Source organism: Pseudonaja textilis, chromosome 12 (genome assembly GCF_049901715.1).
Source record: "Pseudonaja textilis isolate UNSWEBS1 chromosome 12, rPseTex1.2, whole genome shotgun sequence".
Classification (NCBI taxonomy): Eukaryota; Metazoa; Chordata; class Lepidosauria; order Squamata; family Elapidae; genus Pseudonaja; species Pseudonaja textilis.
The window spans coordinates 1,741,283-1,761,600 of NC_142001.1; the positions used below are offsets into that span (position 1 = coordinate 1,741,283).

At 44.3% G+C, this 20,318-nt stretch overlaps 1 protein-coding gene across 1 annotated transcript in view; it reads left to right on the forward strand.

Annotated features, from left to right (window-relative positions):
• The window catches only part of MTMR8 (myotubularin related protein 8), a 43,672-nt gene extending 34,062 nt beyond the window's left edge, over positions 1 to 9,610 (forward strand). The window contains exons 12-14 of the mRNA XM_026703130.2: positions 3,055 to 3,183; positions 5,781 to 5,907; positions 6,798 to 9,610. Of these exons, the coding sequence (XP_026558915.1) occupies positions 3,055 to 3,183; positions 5,781 to 5,907; positions 6,798 to 7,100 (559 nt within the window). The 3' untranslated portion in view covers positions 7,101 to 9,610. The remainder of the gene's footprint in view (positions 1 to 3,054; positions 3,184 to 5,780; positions 5,908 to 6,797) is intronic.
• The last annotated feature ends 10,708 nt before the right edge of the window (positions 9,611 to 20,318 follow it).

The following is a 20,318-nucleotide window of genomic DNA, read 5'->3' on the forward strand; positions in this document are numbered from 1 at the left end:
ACTGTGGCAAGAAAGTTGTAAAATGAAGCAAAGTTCACTTAACAAATGTCTCATTTAGCGACAAAGTTTGGGCTCAATTGTCATAATTTGAGGATTACCTATATTTAGAAGGAGAACATTCTGTGCATGTGGCTTGGCCTCAAAATTCAAAGCCACAATAGTGCTGAGATTGGGATGATTAAAGGTTACTCAAAGCTCTGAGAAGGCCATTAAATGCCTCTTAGTCATGATCATCACCAAAGTTTCCAGTACCAGGTCAATATGTCCTTTCGATGCCAGTTGCTCAAGGAAACAGGAAAGTAGCTGAGGGCAGGACAAGAATTAATGGATGGAAACTTCTATCCTTCTAAAATGAGGACCCAGATTGTTAGGAGCATATATACTGACTTTGGAATCCCCTAGAGAAGGCTGTAAAGCAGTGGTGGGGTTCCACCTGGTCAGACCGGTTTTATAGAACCAGTTGTTATGATTCTGCCCAGTTCAGAGAACTGGCAAATCGCGCCACTGGCTGGCCCCGCCCTTCCCCGCCCACTCAATTCCTTGCCTGGCATGTGCACTGTCAAACTTGCCTACGTTTGGTAAGTTGCTATTTTTCCTTCTCCCCCCGACCATCAGCTCTTCTGTGCTCGGAGATTTAGATTAGCTAGAAAGCAGGAAATCGTTGGATTTGTTGCTTTCTAGCTAATCTAAAAGCAGAGCCGAACCTTCCTTAGGACGGAAGCTTCTATTTTTCAGTGCAGATTCAGGTAGCAGATTGCAGAGTGGTAGATCTCTAAGTGAATCTGTGGTTCTGTGAGCAACTCAATCTGCCTGCCGGCTTTGTCTGATTTGGGGTAAAAGTTGCTCTTTTTTTTATAAAAAAATCAATATTTACATAAATATTTATAATATTTACATACAAGCCATGCCCAGCCAGTCACATGACCAGCAAGCCACACCCACAAATTAGGCCACGCTCACAGAACCAGTTGTTAAAAAATTTGAATCCCACCCCTGCTGTAAAGCACTGTGAAGTGATATATAAGTCTAAGTGCTATTGCTATTAACATTAAGAACAAAACTCGCTATCTTTTTGGAGAAGGAGAGTTTGATACATGTACAGTATATCACAGAAGTGAGTACACCCCCTCACATTTTGTAAATATTTAAGTATATCTTTTCATGTGACCACACTGAAGAAATGACCCAATGTAAGCTAGTGAGTATACAGCTTCAATGTGTGCTGTCTCCTCAAAATAACGCAACCCACAGCCATTAATATCTAAGCTGCTGGCAACAAAAGTGAGCATACCCCTAAGGGATAATGGCCAAATGGGGCCCAAAGTGTCAATATTTTGTGTGGCCACCATTGTTTTCAAAACAATTTTCGGCACGAGAGTCCAAGAGGGTCAGCCACCATTGGCCTAGGCAATCTTTATGTAGAGCAACAATTCATTTTTTCAGATCCTCAAAGAGTCTATTGCCATGTTGAACTTCCAGTGACCAGTAGGAGAGAGCGAGAGCGATGACACCAAATTTAACCCACTGCTCCCCCTTCACACCAAAGACCTTATAACACTAACAAGTCACATGGCACCAGGGAGGGAAAACAACTGCTAGGGCCCCACTTGGACATTATCCCTTAGGGGTGAACTCACTTTTGTGGCCAGCAGTTTAATGGCTGTGTGTTGTGTTATTTTGAGGGGACAGCACATTTACACTGTTACACAAGCTGAATACTCACTACTTTACATTGTGTCATTTCTTCAGTGTGGTCACATGAAAAGATATACTTAATATTTACAAAATGTGAGGGGTTGTACTCACTTCTGTGATTTACTGTAAATGTGTGGCACACAAGTGAGCTTTGATGTGGGCTCTGCTAGAGCTACATGCAGTGTTCCTTCCCACTGCGTCTATATATATATATATATATATATATATATATATATATATATATATATATCTTTTAGAAAGTTTTAATGACAAATTCATAGAAGAAAAGATTCTCATGAAATGCCCACAGCTAAGAAATAAGTGGGTCCTTGGATACATCAGGTTGAAAGCAGAATGTTGGACAACGTTTTAACCTAGTTTAGCAAGCCTCTTAAACCAGGATTTGGATTTATCCCAAGTGTGGATTCCAAGGAAGTAATTTGGAGCAGATCTTTGCTTGGTGCAGGTAGTCCTTGATTTGTGACAGGTTGACGTAGTGACAGTTACGATGGAACCCTCCCCCCCGCCAAGTTCTTGCAACCAGTTCTGATGCCTCCCATGGTCATGTGACGGCATTTCAACTGCTCGGCATCTGGCCCTCATTTGTGGCTTTCAGCACCCTGAAGTCGCCCGATCACAATTTGCAGTGCTTTTGTTGTAAACATAGCAAACAATGGGTTTGCTTAATACCATTGCATTCACTTAGTGACCAAGCAAAAATGGTTGTGACCCATTTTAAAATCATTCTGACTTAACAACCATAATGGGCAAGTTCCATTAAGTTCATAAGTCAAGGAGTACCTGTTTTTCAGTCAGCATTCTGCCTGGGGAATTCTGGGAATTGAAGTCCACTCATGCTTACGTTGCCAAGGTTGAGGAACTCTATTCTAATACTAGCGGCCTCAAGACTAGGTGGGGTGAGGATGGGAGACCACAAGGAGTTCCTGGAAATGAGCTATCCAGGGCTGCTGGGGGAGAAAACACCCCCGAAAAAACATGATGGCTGACTAGGGAATTCTGGGAGTTGAAGTCCACCCATCTTAACATTACAAAGGTGGAGAAACCCTGGCTTAGCAGATGAAGCAAATAAGAATGAAGGTGATTCTGCTGTGATTCTGTCTATCCCGAAACTTCGTCATAAGGAAGGCATCTCTCTGCAGCTCTAATGAAGGGTGAAAAAGTGTGAAGAAATGGCAGTTAAAAGTACCCCTGATACTTTGCCCTCCTTTTTTGAATGAACTCTTTGAGACTGTACAACCTCCAAGGCTGGCTCCCTGTAATCTAAACGACAGGTCCCCCAACCATTGGGAGTTAACTGTCTTGCTGCTGTGCTGATGTTCTTTGCTCTCTTCTTTGCAGAATCTTTGAGAAAACACATTCCCTGTGGCCTTTTCTCCTGCAGAGGAAGCTGGAATTCAGAAACCCCATCTACAAGGGATACACGGCTTACACATCTCTCCAGCCCAATACGCTGCCCTTCAGTTTCCAGTGAGTCCTGACTGGGGAAAGGAGAAGCTTGGACGGAGATAATCCCACTGCGCATGCTGTTTAATGTTTATGAAATGTTCAATCAAAAGCAGATCAAGAAAGAGATTTTGTTAGAGAGGAGAAACTCTGCTTTTTATAGTTTAGGAATAAGTTCTGGGCTCGTTTGAATCTAGTCACTTTTGAACCACCAATACAGGTAGTCCTTGCCTTATGACCACAATAGATGGTCCAAAATTTATGTTATTAAGTGAGTTTTGGACCATTTGATGACCTTTCTTGCCACAATTGTTAAGTGAATCACTGCAGTTGTTACATTAGTAACACAGTTGACTTTGTCAGAAGGTCACAAAAGGGAATCACATGACCCCAGAACACTGCAAATGTCATAAATATGACACAGTTGCCAAGCATCCGCATTTTGATCATATGATTATGCGGATGCTGCAGCGGTCAGTAAAGATTGGAATAGCACTTAGACTTATTTGTGGCTTCACAGTGCTTTTACCTCCCTCTCTAAGCGGTTCACAGGGTCAGCCTCTTGCTCCCAACAATCTGGGTTCTCATTTTACCCACCTTGGAAGGATGGAAAGCTGAATCAACCTTGAACCAGTCGGGATCAAACTCCTGGCAGTGGGCAGAGTCAGCCTCCAGGGCTGCTTTTCTAACCATTGTACCATTGCTGCTGTCTTTTTTTGAAGTAACCAGCATTAAACTACAAATCCTTGCTTGGGTTGTAATAGGAAACTCTGGTTTAAAGTTTTTGAGATTATAGCATAAGAAAAGGGAAGTGGGAGGTAGATGCAGTGGTAGAAAATGTTTATTTACTGATTAATCAAGTTTGGTTTATTAAACCAAGGTTTATGGCCAAAGTATCCGCAAAGGTTATTTTGTAGCATCTGGAGAACTTAATCTCTAGGCCAGCAGTCCCCAACCTTTTTTGTACCAGGGACCAGTTTCACGCAGAAACACTTTTTCAAGGACCGGGGGGGGGGAGGGAGACACTTTTTCAAGGAGGGGGGGAGGGGGAGGAATCCGAGTTTGGTGGTTTGCTTGCAGACGCTTCATTACCTGACTAGATAACATCTGATGTTGTTACCTAGTTGGGTAATAAAACGTCTGCCAGCAAACCAAGTTCAGGGAGGCTCAGGACAAGTCCCTGCAGGATGGCTGAGAAGCCCCGCCTCTCAGCCCCGCCTCCCTCAGCCTCATCCCTCAGGTGTCTCCCTCCCTCCCTCAGCCTTATCCCTCAGGTGTCTCCCTCCCTCCCTCAGCCTTATCCCTCAGGTGTCTCCCTCCCTCCCTCCCTCAGCCTCATCCCTCAGGTGTCTCCCTCCCTCCCTCCCTCAGCCTTATCCCTCAGGTGTCTCCCTCCCTCCCTCAGCCTTATCCCTCAGGTGTCTCCCTCCCTCCCTCAGCCTTATCCCTCCAGGTGTCTGCCTCGTTCCTCTCTCAGTTGCTCTCTCGCTCCTCCACCAGCCCAGGAAGAAACTGCTTCAAAGAAGCCGGCAGGGTGGCTTTTCCTGTCGCCGCAGCTCCTCCGAAGCGCCCGTTCACCCGCACCCCGCCGCCCGTGGTTCAATCCAGTGCTCCGTTCTGCCTGCGTGCCTGCCTGCCTTCGTTTCTGGTTGTTTCGGAGCAGCTTCGGCTGAGTAAAAGAGGCGAATAGTTATTATTCTCAGCCAAAGCTGCTCCGAAACAACCAGAAACGAAGGCAGGCAGGCAGGCAGAACGGAGCACTGGATTGAACCGCGGGCGGCGGGGTGGGGGTGAACGGGCGCTTCGGAGGAGCTGCACCGACAGGAAAAGCCACCCTGCCGGCTTCTTTGAAGCAGTTTCTTCCTGGGCTGGTGGAGGAGCGAGAGAGCGACTGAGAGAGGAACGAGGCGGGAGGAAACCGAAGCCGCTGAGCCGGAGAGCAGGACGGGCTTTGGTTGCTTCCTCCCCCCCCCCCTTCTTTCATTTGTGTCCTTGATCCCTGATCCCAGCAGCATTCACCGAAGGGGAAGAAAGCCGCCATTTTTATTTTATTTTTATTTTCTTTGCGGACCGGTACCAAATGATCCACGGACCGGTACCGGTCCGCGGCCCGGTGGTTGGGGACGCCTGCTCTAGGCGATGAAGCAACTGTGTCTTAATTGTACAATTCCAAGGGAGCCTAAAAGCATATACTGGATCTCCAAATTTTGCAGCCATTTGCTTCATGGACATAATAATAATAAGGTGTAATTGTCTTTCTTTGCCTGAAGCAAGGTTTTTATGCCAACCCATTTTTCATTTAGTTGGAAACTCTGCTGCCACTTATGACAAACTGAAGTTAGGTTAGCAATAGCTGATCCATCTAAGATTGATGGTTATCAGACTATGGGTTGATTACAATGCAAGTTAACCCTCATGTTGGGTAGCAGAAAGGAAACCTTCTTCCAAGCCTTGCAGCTTGATTACATCAGAGCTGTTGGATTAAACTTGCTTCTTCCTTTAAGGCAGTGATTCTTGATCCAGCAAAGATGAGGACAACTTTCTTCTGCTCCCTTCTCTTGCACATTTGAACCTTTCAAGGATCTCTTAACTATTATTTTCTGTTACTTTCTCTCTCTGAGGTTCTGGTGTGGCATGTATAACCGTTTTGATAAAGGGATGCATCCCAAGCAATCTATTCTGGATCATCTGCTTAGCTGCACCAGCCAGAATTTGCAGATGGAAAATAGCACTGCAGACCTGGAACACGTGAGTGGAGTGCACCTGACACTGCTTGAACCCCCAACTTCATTTTGCAACACCTGTTCAGCTATTCTGCATTGCAAGGGGCAGAAGAATCCCAAAATTGTATCTAGAAGAAAAATAACACGGAAACATTAGCATCTCATCAACCTTTTCTCTGGCTTGAAGTGTACAAGACCAGTTCCTTCTGTACTACAAATTAAGAAGGGGCTGAAAAGTTGGTTGGTTTTCTAATTTTATTTATTTCAGTTTTTTGTCTATGACATTTTGGGCCCTTTCTTAGAATTTTGTTGGTTTTCATTGTACAATAGCAATAGGACTTAGAGGTATATATTGCTTCACAGTCCTTTTTACAGCCCTCTCTAAGCGATTTACAGAGTCAGCCTCTTGCCCCCAACAATCTAGGTCCTCATTTTACCAACCTCAGAAGGACGGAAGGCTGAGTCAACCTTGAGCCGGTCAGGACTGAACTCCTGGCAGTGGGCAGAGGTAGCCTGCAATACTGCAATCTAACTACTGTGCCACCAAGGTTCATACTGGTATTTAATATTATTGTAAGCTACTAAGAGCACAAATCTAAGAGCTTCCTCAAGTAAGCCATCTGAAGCTCTGTGGAAAAAAGCCAGGATGTAAATCTTAAGGAATAAAAAGGTATGAGAAGTGCCTCCCACCCCGTGTGTGTGTGTGTGTGTTTGAGAGAAGGACAGAGACCCCAAGAGAGAAATAAGTATTGACTCTCTCTGCCTTGGGAGTCATAGGTGCTCATCCAATTGCAGAAAAAGACAGCAATACCAAACAATAACTTTTTCCATGGTGGAGTTAAGTTTTCTGTTTGTTTTACCAACATTCCCATTTTTTTATCGCTGTGATTTAATCCTTCCTTTCTACCTATGCAGAAATTGCTTCTCACGGATGGGCTCCTGCCAAATGAAACGCCTGCCTTCTCCAAAGGGATTGCCTCTTCGCTGGACAGTTCCACCTCCCCGATGCTCAACACCCCCCAGGACTATGACACCCCTGTGCTGCTGGCCAACAGCACTATTGTTAGGAAAGAAGGCGGCAGGCCAGGTGGGCAGGTGATAAGCGAAGTGGGCCTCACTCCTCCCACCGACACCCCAAACGGCAACGGCTGCAGCCCGAGCACCATCCACAGCGTGCCTCTTTGGGGCAGTGACCAAGCAGATCTCCAGAGGGCCTGAAGCGATCTTCACCTCTGCTGGGAGAATCGTAGTAAAGGGGCAATAAAGGCTGTGAGATCCATGATGCTGTGCTGGGAACACCACCTCACTGACACGAGGCTTCCTGTTGTATTCTGTCTTCTCAAGGTGGAGGAGGACAGAGCCCGGGGGGGACTTTGGGGCAAACTCCCAGAGGTTAGGGATGATGCTGATTTAGGGGCTGCCACAGTTCATTCAAGCCGGATAGATTTCCCAAACGTTTGTTTTGGGGTGGGTGGGGGGAGAGGAACAGGTGTTCCCTCGGCCAGTTGATGCCATTGTTGGGTCCCATGGCAGGTGACCTTTTCTAAGGGCGAGGAGCATTTAGATAGCTAGAGGATGAAATGCATCCGTGTGTTTCAAAAGGAGGCTCCCAATTCCTTGATTTCCACCGGTGGGCAGGGTTGCTTCTGGGTAGCCCCCCCTCGTCCTTCTGCGAGCCCCTTTCTCTTGACAGAGTTAGAATTCCCATTTGGTCCAACGGTTGACAAGGTGACCTTGATCATTGTTGTGCAGTATTTGGAGCGTGTGGTTTTTGGTCTTTGCAGGACTTCCTGTCTCTTGTGTCTTTTGTTTAACTCTTCTGAACGGGCCCCGCCTTCTTACTTGGTCTCTTCGTGGTCCATGGTCTTGAATGTGTTTGTGGCATGTTAGGATAAAAAACTTAAGGCATCTGCAAATGTCGTGATGGTTCATTTATCACCTGGTGTCACTTTGGAGAATGCTTAGGAACCTGGCTGTAGGAGAAGGAGTGTGAGAAGAATTTTAAAAAGATTACTTCTGCCTGTGGCTACGTAGGGATTCTAGGCTGATCCCTCTTTTACCCCCACCCCCCCCCCCGCCCCCAGGTTCTGCAGGTCCTTCTCCTACTTTGCCCAAGTTATCAAGCATCTTCCTTGGTCTTAGTGCCAGATTGCTTTCTACTCAAGCACTCAAGAATATCCTACCTAATTATCAGAATGGACCTGCACCTCCTTAGCAGCAAAGCTTCCACAAATTGAATGCAGCTGCCTAAGGGTCTGACCTGGACCAGAATGCATGTTTCACGCATGTTTTGAACTGAAAGGAAACCCACGTTTCCTGTTTTGTTATTTAGGGGGGGGCTTAATGCCAGCAAGGAAAAGGGCCTCTGGCTCTGGAGCCCATCAACAGAAGCACATGCAGAACCTGTGTTACTTTCTGCTTAGTGACACAGATGAAAAAAACTTACTGGGAGAAAACAAACTTTCACCCTCCATATTCTCTGAAACGAGGGAAATGACCGTGGATTTTATGAAGATCCCTCTTCCTGGAAAAGAGGAGACAGAACACACTTGAGAATGTCCCTGAATCAAGAATTCCAGCTCTGAGTTCGCTTACAGCTACAAAAATACATGGGTTGAGGCTTGGAGGACCTCTAATAGAGAAAGAACAGTTTCCCCTTGATAAATAACTAGTTCTTCCAACATAATTTTATTGGATCCTGCACATCTATACTATATCTTCCATTTTCTGCTGCATCAGTGGATCAGATCACAGTAACATTCCCCGACTTTTTTAGTAAAGTAAATGTTTCTCCTAAGGAGAATCATCTCGACATCCTTGTTGGTGTTTCTCGCAAAAAGTCATCCGTTGCTCTTCAGCTGCCTTTGGTGCTGAGTTTCAGGATGTCATTTCACACCCCCGCCTTCATGGAAACACTGTCTTCTTTAGGAAAGCAAGTGGACTTGAATCCTTGCAGGGCAAAATCCTGGAATCAGGCAGCTTTCAAAAAGTGTTAAGTACGCGTTTCAGAGGATAGTGTTTAGTAACCTTTCAAGGAAGTGTGTTGCACATATGTGTGTATGCACTTGCTCACACCATTGTTGTCTTCATTGCGGCACTTCAAAACTCCCTGGAATACTATTATCCAGTATGTCTATTGGTGTGGTTTGAACGGCTTGTGAGCAAAATATCTGAAATATTTTTGGTTATAGCATCCCAGTAAACTTCATCATCTGATGAACTCAAATAGTGCAGGAAGAGAATTTGACCAACTGCATGGTTGCCTGTCCACTTTAAAGTATCTCTTCATTGTTATGTGTGTCTGTGTTGTCAAACAACATCCTTGTTGACGTCTGTGATGTTTTTTGTATTCCAAGGTCTAACAAATTGTAAAGTGAACATACAGAGATTTCTTTTGAAAGGGTTTGCTGGTTTCCTTTTGCAGATAGTTAAAACTGTATTGCATATCCAGGCTGAAATATTTTTCAGTCCCTATAAATTTGACTGGCTGTATTTTCGTCTTGCAAGATTGTCTAAAACCGTGTGATCAGAGACTTTTGATAACTCATCCTGAACATGCGTCATGAGTCCACTTGAAGACCTGCTAAAATAAAAGTAAAAATATTAGGAGATTATAGTTGTGTATATAAAGATATATTGCTGCAAGTCTTATGGTAACTTAAATTTGTAAGTATTGTTTTTTTTTTTTAATTTCTTATAAAAATAATAAATTCCTCGCGTTTCTAAAACGAGTCAGGGATGGTTTCTTGGATCTGTGTTGTATTGAGGACCTTTTAAAATAAGATCGGCCTTGAAGACATTCTGGGCCCAGCACATATTTCAGAAAGGACTTTTTCATAATTGAGTTTTTCTAGGTAAAGGATTTTTTTTGTCCTCTCCATGGAACATTCCAGTCTCTAAAAATGATCTGTTTATGTTCTATAGGTAAGTTTTCTTCATAGACTTTCTCTCCATCTCCCTCTTTAATTTATTTTAGGATAGATTTGCTGAATGTGGCTCATCTGGTTGTTGATCAGGCATCCCCTGGAGCTCACAGTGAGAGGAAATACCTTTTCCTCAGCCAGGCCTGTTCATGAGTACAGTAGTCCTCGACTTACAATAGTTCATTTAGCAACGGCACTGAAAAGAGTAACTTGTTTTTCACACATACACGGCCCTGTGACCACACGGAGAAGCTAGATTCACTTAATCTTCTTACTAATTTAACAACTACAGTGATTCATTTGACACGTGTAGCAAGAAAGGTCGTAAAATGGAGCAAAATTTGCCTTAATGTGCCCTGAATGTCTCATTTAGTAACAGAAATGTTGGGCTCAATTTTGGTTGTATGTTGAGGACTACCTAGACTCGCAGAGCACTCAAAGCTCTGAGAAGGCCTTTAAATGGCTCTTAGTCATAATGGTCCAGTATTGAGTCAATTTGTCCTTTCGTTGCCAGTTGCTCAGGGAGACAGGAAAGTAGCTGAGGGCAAAACAAGAAGTAATGGGTGAGACTTTTCAAGGAGAGATCCAACCTAGAACTGAGGAGAAATGGTGAGGTTGAGTATGAACAATTAATGGCGTGCTTGCCTCCAGAACTCATGGGTGCTCCAATCCTGGAGGTTCTGAAGAAGAGATTGGACAACCCTTTGTCTGGAACGGTATACAGTCTCCTTGAGCAGCGGGTTTGACTCAGAAGGCCTCCAGAGACTTGTCCAACTCTTATGCTGTGTTTTGTGTGTTGTGCAGGAGGCCCTTTCTGGGGGCACTTCACTGGCCCTTCTGCTGGATGACCACCACAAAGTTGTTATGAGACTGAATGCAAACAATGGCTTCAATCTAGAAGAGATTCCTTCCCACAGTCAGGGAGAGGGGGCTTGCAAACCTCCTCAAAGAATTGGAGAGGAAAGAAGGGCAGGGACCTTCTAATCATGAGACTGACCTTCTGTCCACTCCACTGGCTAACTGTATTCTGAACTCCTAGCTTTGAACCTCTTGTGGAGAGTTTTCCCTAAGTCCTTGCAGAGAAAGTTTTTTTTTTACACCTAGTCCCACGGAACTTAGTTTGAAAGACCTCACGCTAGAGCAGGCTTGTCCAACCCACGGCCCACGGGCCGCATGCGGCCCAGGTCCCCTCGTAATGCGGCCCAGTGCCCACCCCAACCATCCTGCCACAGCCAGCGAGAAGGAGGAGGAGAGGTAGGCGCGAGGCGGGGCGAGGCGAGCGCCAGGCCAAGCAGCAAGAGAAAAGGTGGGCGCCGTCAGAGTGCCACCTCCTGCTGTTGCCGCCGCCGGCACCGCCGCCGCTTCTGCCCCTGCCACCGCTGCTGCTTCTGCCCCTGCCGCCACTGCTGCCCCTGCTGCCACCACTTCTGCCCCGCCGCCACCACCGCCGCTTCTGCCCTGCCATTGCTGCTGCTTCTGCCCCCACCGCTGCTGCTGCCCCCGCCGCCGCCGCTTCTTCTCTCGCCGCCACCCCCGCTGCTTCTGCCCCCGCCACCACCCCCACCGCTTCTGCCCCCGCCGCCGCCGTTTCTGCCCCTGCCACCACTGCTGCTTCTGCCCCCGCCACCGCTGCCTCCGCGGTGGGGACAGAAGCGGCGGCGTGGCGGGGAAGAAGCAGCGGCGGGGGGTGGGGGGGCAGAAGTGGCGGCGGCAGAAGCAGCAGCGGTGGCAGGGGAAGAAGCGACGGCGGGGGCAGAAGCAGCTGACTGGGGAAGGCTTCTGCCCCCGCCGCTGCTGCTGCTGCTTCTGCCTTCCAGTCCTGCCTCATCCAGCCGGGCTATTTGCAGGAGGAGAGGTTGGCCTGAGGCAGGCGAGCTTTCTCCCCCCTCCCCCCCCCGCAAAATGTGGCCAGAAAATAAACTGTGATAAAAAAAACTGTGATAAAAAAACCGTGATAAAAAATAAATAATTTTAAATAAATAATTAATAATAAACAATAAAAATATCTCACTAACTTTATTTCCAAATAAATTTAATATGTTAACTATGTTTTCTATGTTTTTTTGGGATGATCGGGTATCGTTACTGTTATTTTATTTTATGTGCGGCCCAAACCAAATTTTCATCTTCTAATGTGGCCCAGGGAAGGTGAAAGGTTGGACACCCCTGCGCTAGAGCTTCTGTGACAGACACATACTTAAAACTTGACCTCAGGACTCTAACATCAATTAATTTTCTCCTGTCTATAGGACAGTCTTATTTTATGTGCTTTATTGAATAGAGAACACTAAATGCAAACGTCTCTGTTCAGTTTAAGATTTTCATTGCTGGATCTACTTTGTATCGTGAAAGTCAAATTAACATTTATTTACTGACACCCACAATTGAGATCAGAATTTCTGTTGCTAAGCAAACACGGTTAAGAAAGTCACACCTGGTTTTACAATCTTTTTTGCCATGCTTGCTAAGAGAATCAGTTGTTAAGCGAATCATGCAGTTGTTAAATGAACCCAGCTTCCCCTTTGCTTGTTGGAAACCAGCTAGGAAGATTCATGTGACCATATGGGATGCTGCACTCATACGTGCATGCCGGTTGCCAACCCCCCAAATTTTGATCATATAGGGATGCCATTGTAACTTCAAACATTTTCTGACCGAATGTTGGTAAGTCAAGGACTATCTCTAATTTAGAAAAGTGCAGAAGACCTGCTTTTTAAACTTCAGCACCTTTAGGATGTGTGGACTTCAACTCCCAGAATCCCCCCAACCCATGCCAATAAATGTTCAGTATTGGTGTCAATGTTATTGTGGTTCCAAGTCTTCAGTAATTTTTTTGAAAGTATAAGTCTCCTAACCATCATTTATAAAATGAGTCAATCTCAGTGATACAAATTAAAAGAGAGATGCATTCTTCTTGGCATCTAATAAATTGCAAAACCAAAAATACTTTGAGTGATCTTTTGCAAGAGATCTGAAGTGACATATTCTTTGGGGGGTGGGGGTGAATTTACAAGAAGAATCAACCTGGAGAAACTCCTATCCAAACCAGGAGGAGGAGAACTGCAAGGAACTTGCTCAGGCAGGAAACCCGACGCCATTCAGATCAAAGGCCTCTCCAGTCTCTTCTTAAAATCCTCCCGTGATGGAGCTCCTACAACTTCTGGAGGCAACTCCTGTTCTCTCACTTTCAGGAAGTTGCTCCTTGATTCCAGGTTGCTTCTCCCCTTGATTAGTTTCCATCCGTTGCTTTTTGTCCTGCCTTCAGTGCTTTGGAAAATGAGTTGCACCCCCTTCTCTTTGTGGCAGCCCCTCACTTTGCAGATTTTTGTGAGAGTGAAATTCTTGGGTGGGCATAAAGCGGCTGAGAATTGGTCTAAAATATTCCTGGCCTTTCTGCACTATACATACACGTCACTTTGCATTTGCGGGTTTTTTTTAAAGTGAATTACATCTGTGACATCTCTCACAGAAGTCATTTGCTGAAGCTCTGATCTTTAATGGTGATGGACTGACTACCACACAGAGGTTTTAGGAGATTTTCATTTAAACACATCAAAACAGTGTTTCCATGCTTGTAATAGCAATAGCACTTCTTAGGCTTATATACCGCTTCACAGTGCTTTACAGCCCTCTCTAAGTGGTTTATAGAGTCTGCCTGTTGCCCCCACAAATCTGGGTCCTCATTTTACCGACCTCGGAAGGATGGAAGGCTGAGTCAACCTTGAACTTGGTGAGATCTGAACTGCCAAATTGCAGGCAGCTGGAAGTCAGCAGAATTAGCCTGCAATATTGCATTCTAAGGGCTCCCTGAAAATATATTTGTTTAATCTGTCTACGTATCTGCATCTCTGCCAAAAAACTAATTTTCCAGGAATCTAACTTGACTCTGGAGAAAAGAGTAAAGATGTACTCAATTCAGCTCATGTCTCCATGGGCACAATAGTCTATCTATCTATCTATCCATCCATCCATCTATCTCTATCTCCATTTTTTATTCATTCATTCATTTATTCATTTATTTATTTAATATTTATTTATTTGGTGGACTCTTCTCTAATACGAACTAACCAAGCCTGATCCTGCTTACCATTTCAGTATCTAATTATTCATTCAGTATTATTCAGCACTTTTCCCTGCTAAGATAAATGTCATCCCTAAAATCCCAAGATAGGCTTATGCACCAAATCACCAAGTTGATAGACAAACATTACACCTCAATTCAGACTCTTCCACCAACCCCTCCCAGTATAGATGGGACTATAATTCCCTTTGTGTTTCTAGGAACTGTAATCCAAACATTTGGTATTAGATTTGTGGGTCAGCATCTGGTAACACTAATCACATAATCAATACTGCTATTTTAAAACCTCAAATTAGGTTATCGAGTTTAAGCTTTTAGTGGCAAAGCAAGTTTTCTGTACTTCATTTGGCTCCAATCTTGCATTGAGCTGATCTTCAAAAGCTAAGCAGCGTTGGAATTAATGCTTTGGACAGGGCACTAGGGGATGTTGAAAGCAATAGCAAGCCTCTTTCATAGTGTGGCCCACCAAAAAAAAAAAAATATTTTATCTCTAGAAGCCAAGAAGCTATCTTTAACATACATACTTTTATTTAGAATATCTCAGGCATCTGGTGTCACGGACTGTGCTCTCCAAAAGCTGAGATAATCATGGAGACACTAGTAATAATATGCTCGAGACACTTGCTTATTTTTCTAAATTAGGGACACAGTTGTTATCGTAGCATGAAAATACCCTACATTTAAAACGGAACTTGGCATTGGACTGTGTGGTCGAACAAGATGGAGATCAGTAGGAAAGGTTTTCCTGTATTTGTCTGTTTAAATGAACAAGAGCAAAGTTATTATTTGGAGAAAGTTAATAATACAGCATATAAATCCGTAATATCAAATGGATTGGATTCCAGAATGTGCTGTTCTATCATGCCCCCTATAGGACATGAACTGCAACTGCAGACATCAACATGGACTGGGTCTTTGGGAGTAGCATTTCCCCAACTGAAGGCCAAAATTGCACATTAAGGGGAGTACTAAAGCTGCCAATTCAAATGGTTTGAAATGTGTTGCAGACTTGAGAACAGCGTGGCCAACTCATACTTGAACTGCGATTCAGTGCTTGCTGTGTGTGGTAGATCTGTTAGTCTTATGACTCCTACCGAGAACCAGAAAAGGTTCGCTGGCTTCTAAATCCTCCTTTTGGTTTGCTGTTTGCTGTCCCATGCAGCACAAACGTCTCACTGGGAAAAGTGAGGCCTGAGAACTTTGGAGGTAAATGGAAAACCACAACAGTGTTTTGGAAACCCAGAGAACAAGCACGGAAGGACGGTCAATGTGATGCAACCCACTTACCAAGTATATACAGCCCAAGATTGCATGTGGTTTTTCTCATTTCTTTGTGGCCCCCTAAAGCCCTACCAACACCCAAATCTGGAAGGTTGTGATGCGATTCCATGCCCTTTTGTAGGAGAATCTGTGCAAAAATGATGGTGTAAGCCCTTAAGTGTGCCTTGCTGCTTCTACCCACACTTTTGTTTGGGTAAATCAACTTCCCCCATTCACACAATTGGCATTGCTAGCAACTTATATTTCTTTCTTTGCCATATTTCCTCGTCACTTCCGCCATCTTTCTTCACTCAGACAACCTATGAAGATCTTTTGTTGAAGTTTGAAGTTGGAGTTTTCTCACTTTCTTTTTTCATTGTTTTGTTATTTTACTTATGCTTTGTTTGCACTTTTTTTCTTCCTTTCTTTTTATTGCTGTAAGCTGCCTATAGTAGTTCCATGGTGGGATAGAAAGCAAATAAATTTGATAGATAAATATTTGGAAGGTTTGGACCTTTTGGCTGGGTATCTGTGAAGAAGCAGTAGGAAAAAAAGGATATGGCAGACGATCTGACAAAGACAATATGATATGGAACAGATGTTCTAATTTCTTTCCCATTTTCTGGTTTGGAAATGTTTCTCTTCAACTTTGAGTAACAAAACAATGCCTTCGTGGGTATCAGAACATGAGGTGGAAGATTGTCCAAGATGCCTAGTCTTCTTCATAGCTCTGCTCCACCACACGACAGTATCAGCTCTCAACTTCCTGGTTGCCTTGACAAGCCCACCCCACTTTGGTGCCAATTCACAATATCACAAAGTCTGAAAAAGCCCTCAGTTTCTGAGCTAAGTTTGGTTTCCTTAGCTATCTCAAGAGCAAAGTGCCCTGAGGAGACCCCACCAAGCTATTTCTGGGCGTAATGACCCTTCTTATCACCCATGAAAGGGATAAGAGCGGGTATCGGGTCGCTCCTTCAGCTCTGTGGAAGGTTCTGGGGACAGGAATTTCAGAACAGGGACATGAGCAATGACGCAACCAAAAAAAGTACAGGTCTTCAACTTACCACCATCTATTTAGTGACTGTTCAAAGTTATAACACCACTGGAAAAAGCTATTATGTTTTTCACTCTGAAGACTGTTGCAGCATCATCCCTGTGGTCACATACTCAAATTTCGGACACTTGGTAACTGGCATGTTCAGGTAATCCTCAACTTAGGACCAAAATTGAGCCTAAAATTTATGTAGTTATGAGAATTTGTTAAGTGAGTTTTGCCCCATTTTTTAAAAAAAAAATTTTTATTGAATTTTTCACAGTTAAAAACAACACAAATACAAAAGAATACAACAAAACAACACAAATACAATCTTTGTAGTGTGTGACATCGACTTTCCCAGTTTCTATTATATGTATGTATGTATGCATGTATGTTTGTATGTATGCATGTTTATATTTTTTATTTTTACTGTCCTATTATCCAACCAGTTGTATCATTTTTTCCAGACTGTATAATATTCCTTCTCTTCCCTCTCTTGAAATTTCAATGTTTTACCATTTCTCCATAATTTTCTTTATAATCATACAGTCTGTGGGAGGGCTACCTAATTTCCAACTCTGGGCATAGGTTATTCTTGCTGCTGTTAGAATGTGTATTATGATGTATTCAATTTCTTTCTTAAACATTCCTGTGAACATTCCTAGCAGAAACATTTCAGGCTTAAATTCTATTTGAAATTCAGTAACTTCTTGCAACCACGTTCTAATTTTATTCCAGCATTCTTTTGCTTTAGGGCAGGACCACCACATGTGAAAGAAGGTACCCTTGTTTATTTTTACACTTCCAGCATTCAGGGTTCATATTTGGGTATATTTTCACCAATCTTGCTGGTGCTAGATACCAACGGTAAAGCATTTTATAACGGTTCTCTTTATATGCGGCAGCCACAATTAATTTATAATTTTTGGTCCATAATTTTTCCCAATCTTCTAATTGTATATTATATCCAAAATTTCTCGCCCAGGCTATCATTGTTTCTTTAACAGTTTCCTCTCTGAGTTTTGCCCCATTTTATGACATTACTTGCCACAGTTAAGTAAATCACCGCACTTGATAAGATAGTAACCAGGTTATTACATGATCTTGGGACACAGGAATTGTCACAAATATGAACTGGTTGTCAAGCATCTGAATTTTGGTCACATGATCATGGGGATGCTGCAAAGGTTGCAATTGTGAAAAATAGTCACATGCCACTTTTTTCAATGCCATTGTAAGTTTGAACGGTCACTATATGAAATGTTGTAAGTTGAAGACTACCTGTATTTAAGACAGTTCGGTGTCCTGGGGTCATGTGATCACTATTTGTGACCTTCTGGGCAAGGCAAAGTCAATGGGACAGATTCACTTAACCATGTTACTAAGTTATTAACTTGTGGTAAGAAAGGTTGAAAAATGGTGTAAAATTCATTTAACAACTGCCTCACATAGCAACAGAAATTTTGGGTTCATTTGTGGTCGTATGATTGAGGACTACATGTATGAGTTGACTGTGCTTCAGCTGTACCTCTTCATACATCTTACACACCCTCTGCATAAGAGATTCTCTTAGCTAGAACTTTTACAGTGCTAGCAGAGAAATCAGAGAACAGATTCCAGTTTGGACCAATCCAACTATGGATGCCAAGTCCTATCATCCTTTAGCATGACAGGACTGTCATCTTGCACATATGACAAATGCCAGATGGAGAAGGTAGCTTTAAACTGTGGGGTTTTTTTTCTTTTAGTTAGCCATTGTAATCTATTTTACGCAATTCCATTTGCAGTGACTGATAATAAATGATGCTCAACCAGGTATTTGCATGCATTACTGCAGCTGCTTTTAATTCCACCATAGCAGCTGCCATGTCTCCTTCTCTGGTCTTTCCTCCTCACCACATGAATATTTGCATGGTAATGAGTAATTTTATGTAATGAGTAATTTTCTAAACCATGGTAATTCATTCTTTTCCAAACCTTACTTTACTGCCTTATGTTCTTTTTTAAAGTCATGCAGCTATTATTGTGCCTTTTCCCCCAAGGGTATTTTATAGCTGCTTTCGAAGCACGGTGGTCAAAAGAGAATCCTATAAAAAGTGTGTGTGTCTAGAAATAGAGTAGGTTTTATTCACTTTGGTCAGGTGAAAAAAAAAAGAGTAAAAGAGAGAGGATAATACCTGTGAGATCCAGTATACAAACATGGGATGAGTAAGCAGAATAAAATAAGTAAAATACACTCTTAAAGTTAACCTTCTCGAGTAAAATCTGCATCTCAATCTCAAAGGGGAAGCTCAGATAAACAAGTGGGATCAAAAGCCAAGCCCTCCAGATCTTGCCTCTGCCCTTTTGTTGTTCCATTCTTTGAACATCTTCTTACTGTGCCTAATTTAGTTTGCCCATTATCAATCGTAAGTACTGATAAAGCCTCTTCTGTTTTTCTGATAAAAACCTCCGGTCACTTTTAAAGCCAATCTGGCCCCACTTGTGGATAGGATCCAAGAATACCTTTTCTGGGATGGGGGTGGGCAGTTGGGCTCGGATTTCCTAATCACGATACTCTTTACAACTGTTTGGTTTAGCTGCATGTGTTGTGTTGTAAATGTTTATTGGCTATGAACACTGCATTAAACCGTAACATTGTTCGTTTAATAACTTAAAACTAATGACCCTTCCAAGTTACAACAATACTGAAAACATGACTTAAAAAAAGAGATTTGACAATCCTTTGTCTAAAATGGTACAGGGTTTCGTGCTCGGCAGGGGGCTGGACTAGAAGACCTCTAAGGTGCCTTCTAGCTCTATTCTGATTGATTGAAAATTTGTCCTTGCATTTACAATTGTTGCATCTGTCCCCAAAATCAGATAATCGGATTATGGGCACTTGGCCACCGGCATGTATTTATGATGGTTCCTGGGTGGGTCATGTAATATAAATGCCTCTTTGCAAGATGGGTGGCAGACAAACAACAAGCAAGCAAACAAACCAACATTCACCAATTGCAACCTTCTCAGCTGAGGGGTGAGGAAAAAGTAAGAAATTCCCAGGGCAGTAGGCTAACATTCCCCCCCAACACCCCCCCCCAAAAAAAACCCCAAACCTCCCCAAAGAATCAAAGCTTTTTTGCATTGTAGCTGAGAAAGCTGTGCGGATGTGTTTAGGAAGGAGCCAGAAATGCTATGTTTTCCAAAAAGCTGGACATGCTGCACACTCTGGTGATGATGGGCTCTGGATGGTTATCTAACACTTTTCCTTGTGGTTTATTAAACAAACCCATATCTGTTGGGTTCTCACAACATAAGCCATGGTTTACATGCCGCCTTAATCTGAGACCTTAACCTCAGGCTTTGCCATCCTCCAGTCTAGAGGTCACCAAACTTGACTGCTTTTAAGCCTAGCGGACTTCAACTCCCAGAATTCTGGGAGTTGAAGTCCGCCAGGCTTAAAGCAGCCAAGGTTGGAGACCCCTGCTCCAGTCAATTGGGCGCGGGGTTGGACTAGATGACCTACAAGGTCCCTTCCAACTCTGATGATCTGTTATCAGTTGCTCCAAAGTGCCGGCTGAGCCCGACCTCATCTTGCCGTCTCCATAATCATCCCAAGTCCGCAGATGGGAGCCCGGTGGGCGAAGGAATCCTTCCCCCCCCCACCGCCCACTTTCTCCCAGGTCTCTGCTTTGGGTGGTCCCGTTGAACGGCCGACACCTCAACCAGCTCCTGGTTCCGCGGCTTGAAGAACAACAGACAAGAGAGGCCGCGCGACCTCCCTCCGGCCTCCCTCTTTCTCCCTTCCCGCCTGGCCTTGCTGGCCGTCTTCAAAAGCGGAGCGGGGCGACCCCGGACTGAGCTGCCAGCGAGTCCAGGGACTGAGCCTTCGCCTCGCCTAACCCGAGCCCCCCCGCCCGGCCAACCTGCCCCGCGCGGAAGGCTGGAGGGAGGCGGGCGCCGGCTTGGAGAAGCCGGGACGCGGGTCCGCAGTCCGGGCCTGGTCCGGCCCTTCTCCGGGGGGCGAGAAGGGGGGGGGGTTGTCTCCCAGAATGGAAGCTGCCCAGCCGGCGGGGCTAAAATTAGCGCGGCGCTCCGGGCGCAGCTGTCCCGTCCCGTCTTGGGTCGCCTCGCCTGGCCGCCCCCCTCGACGG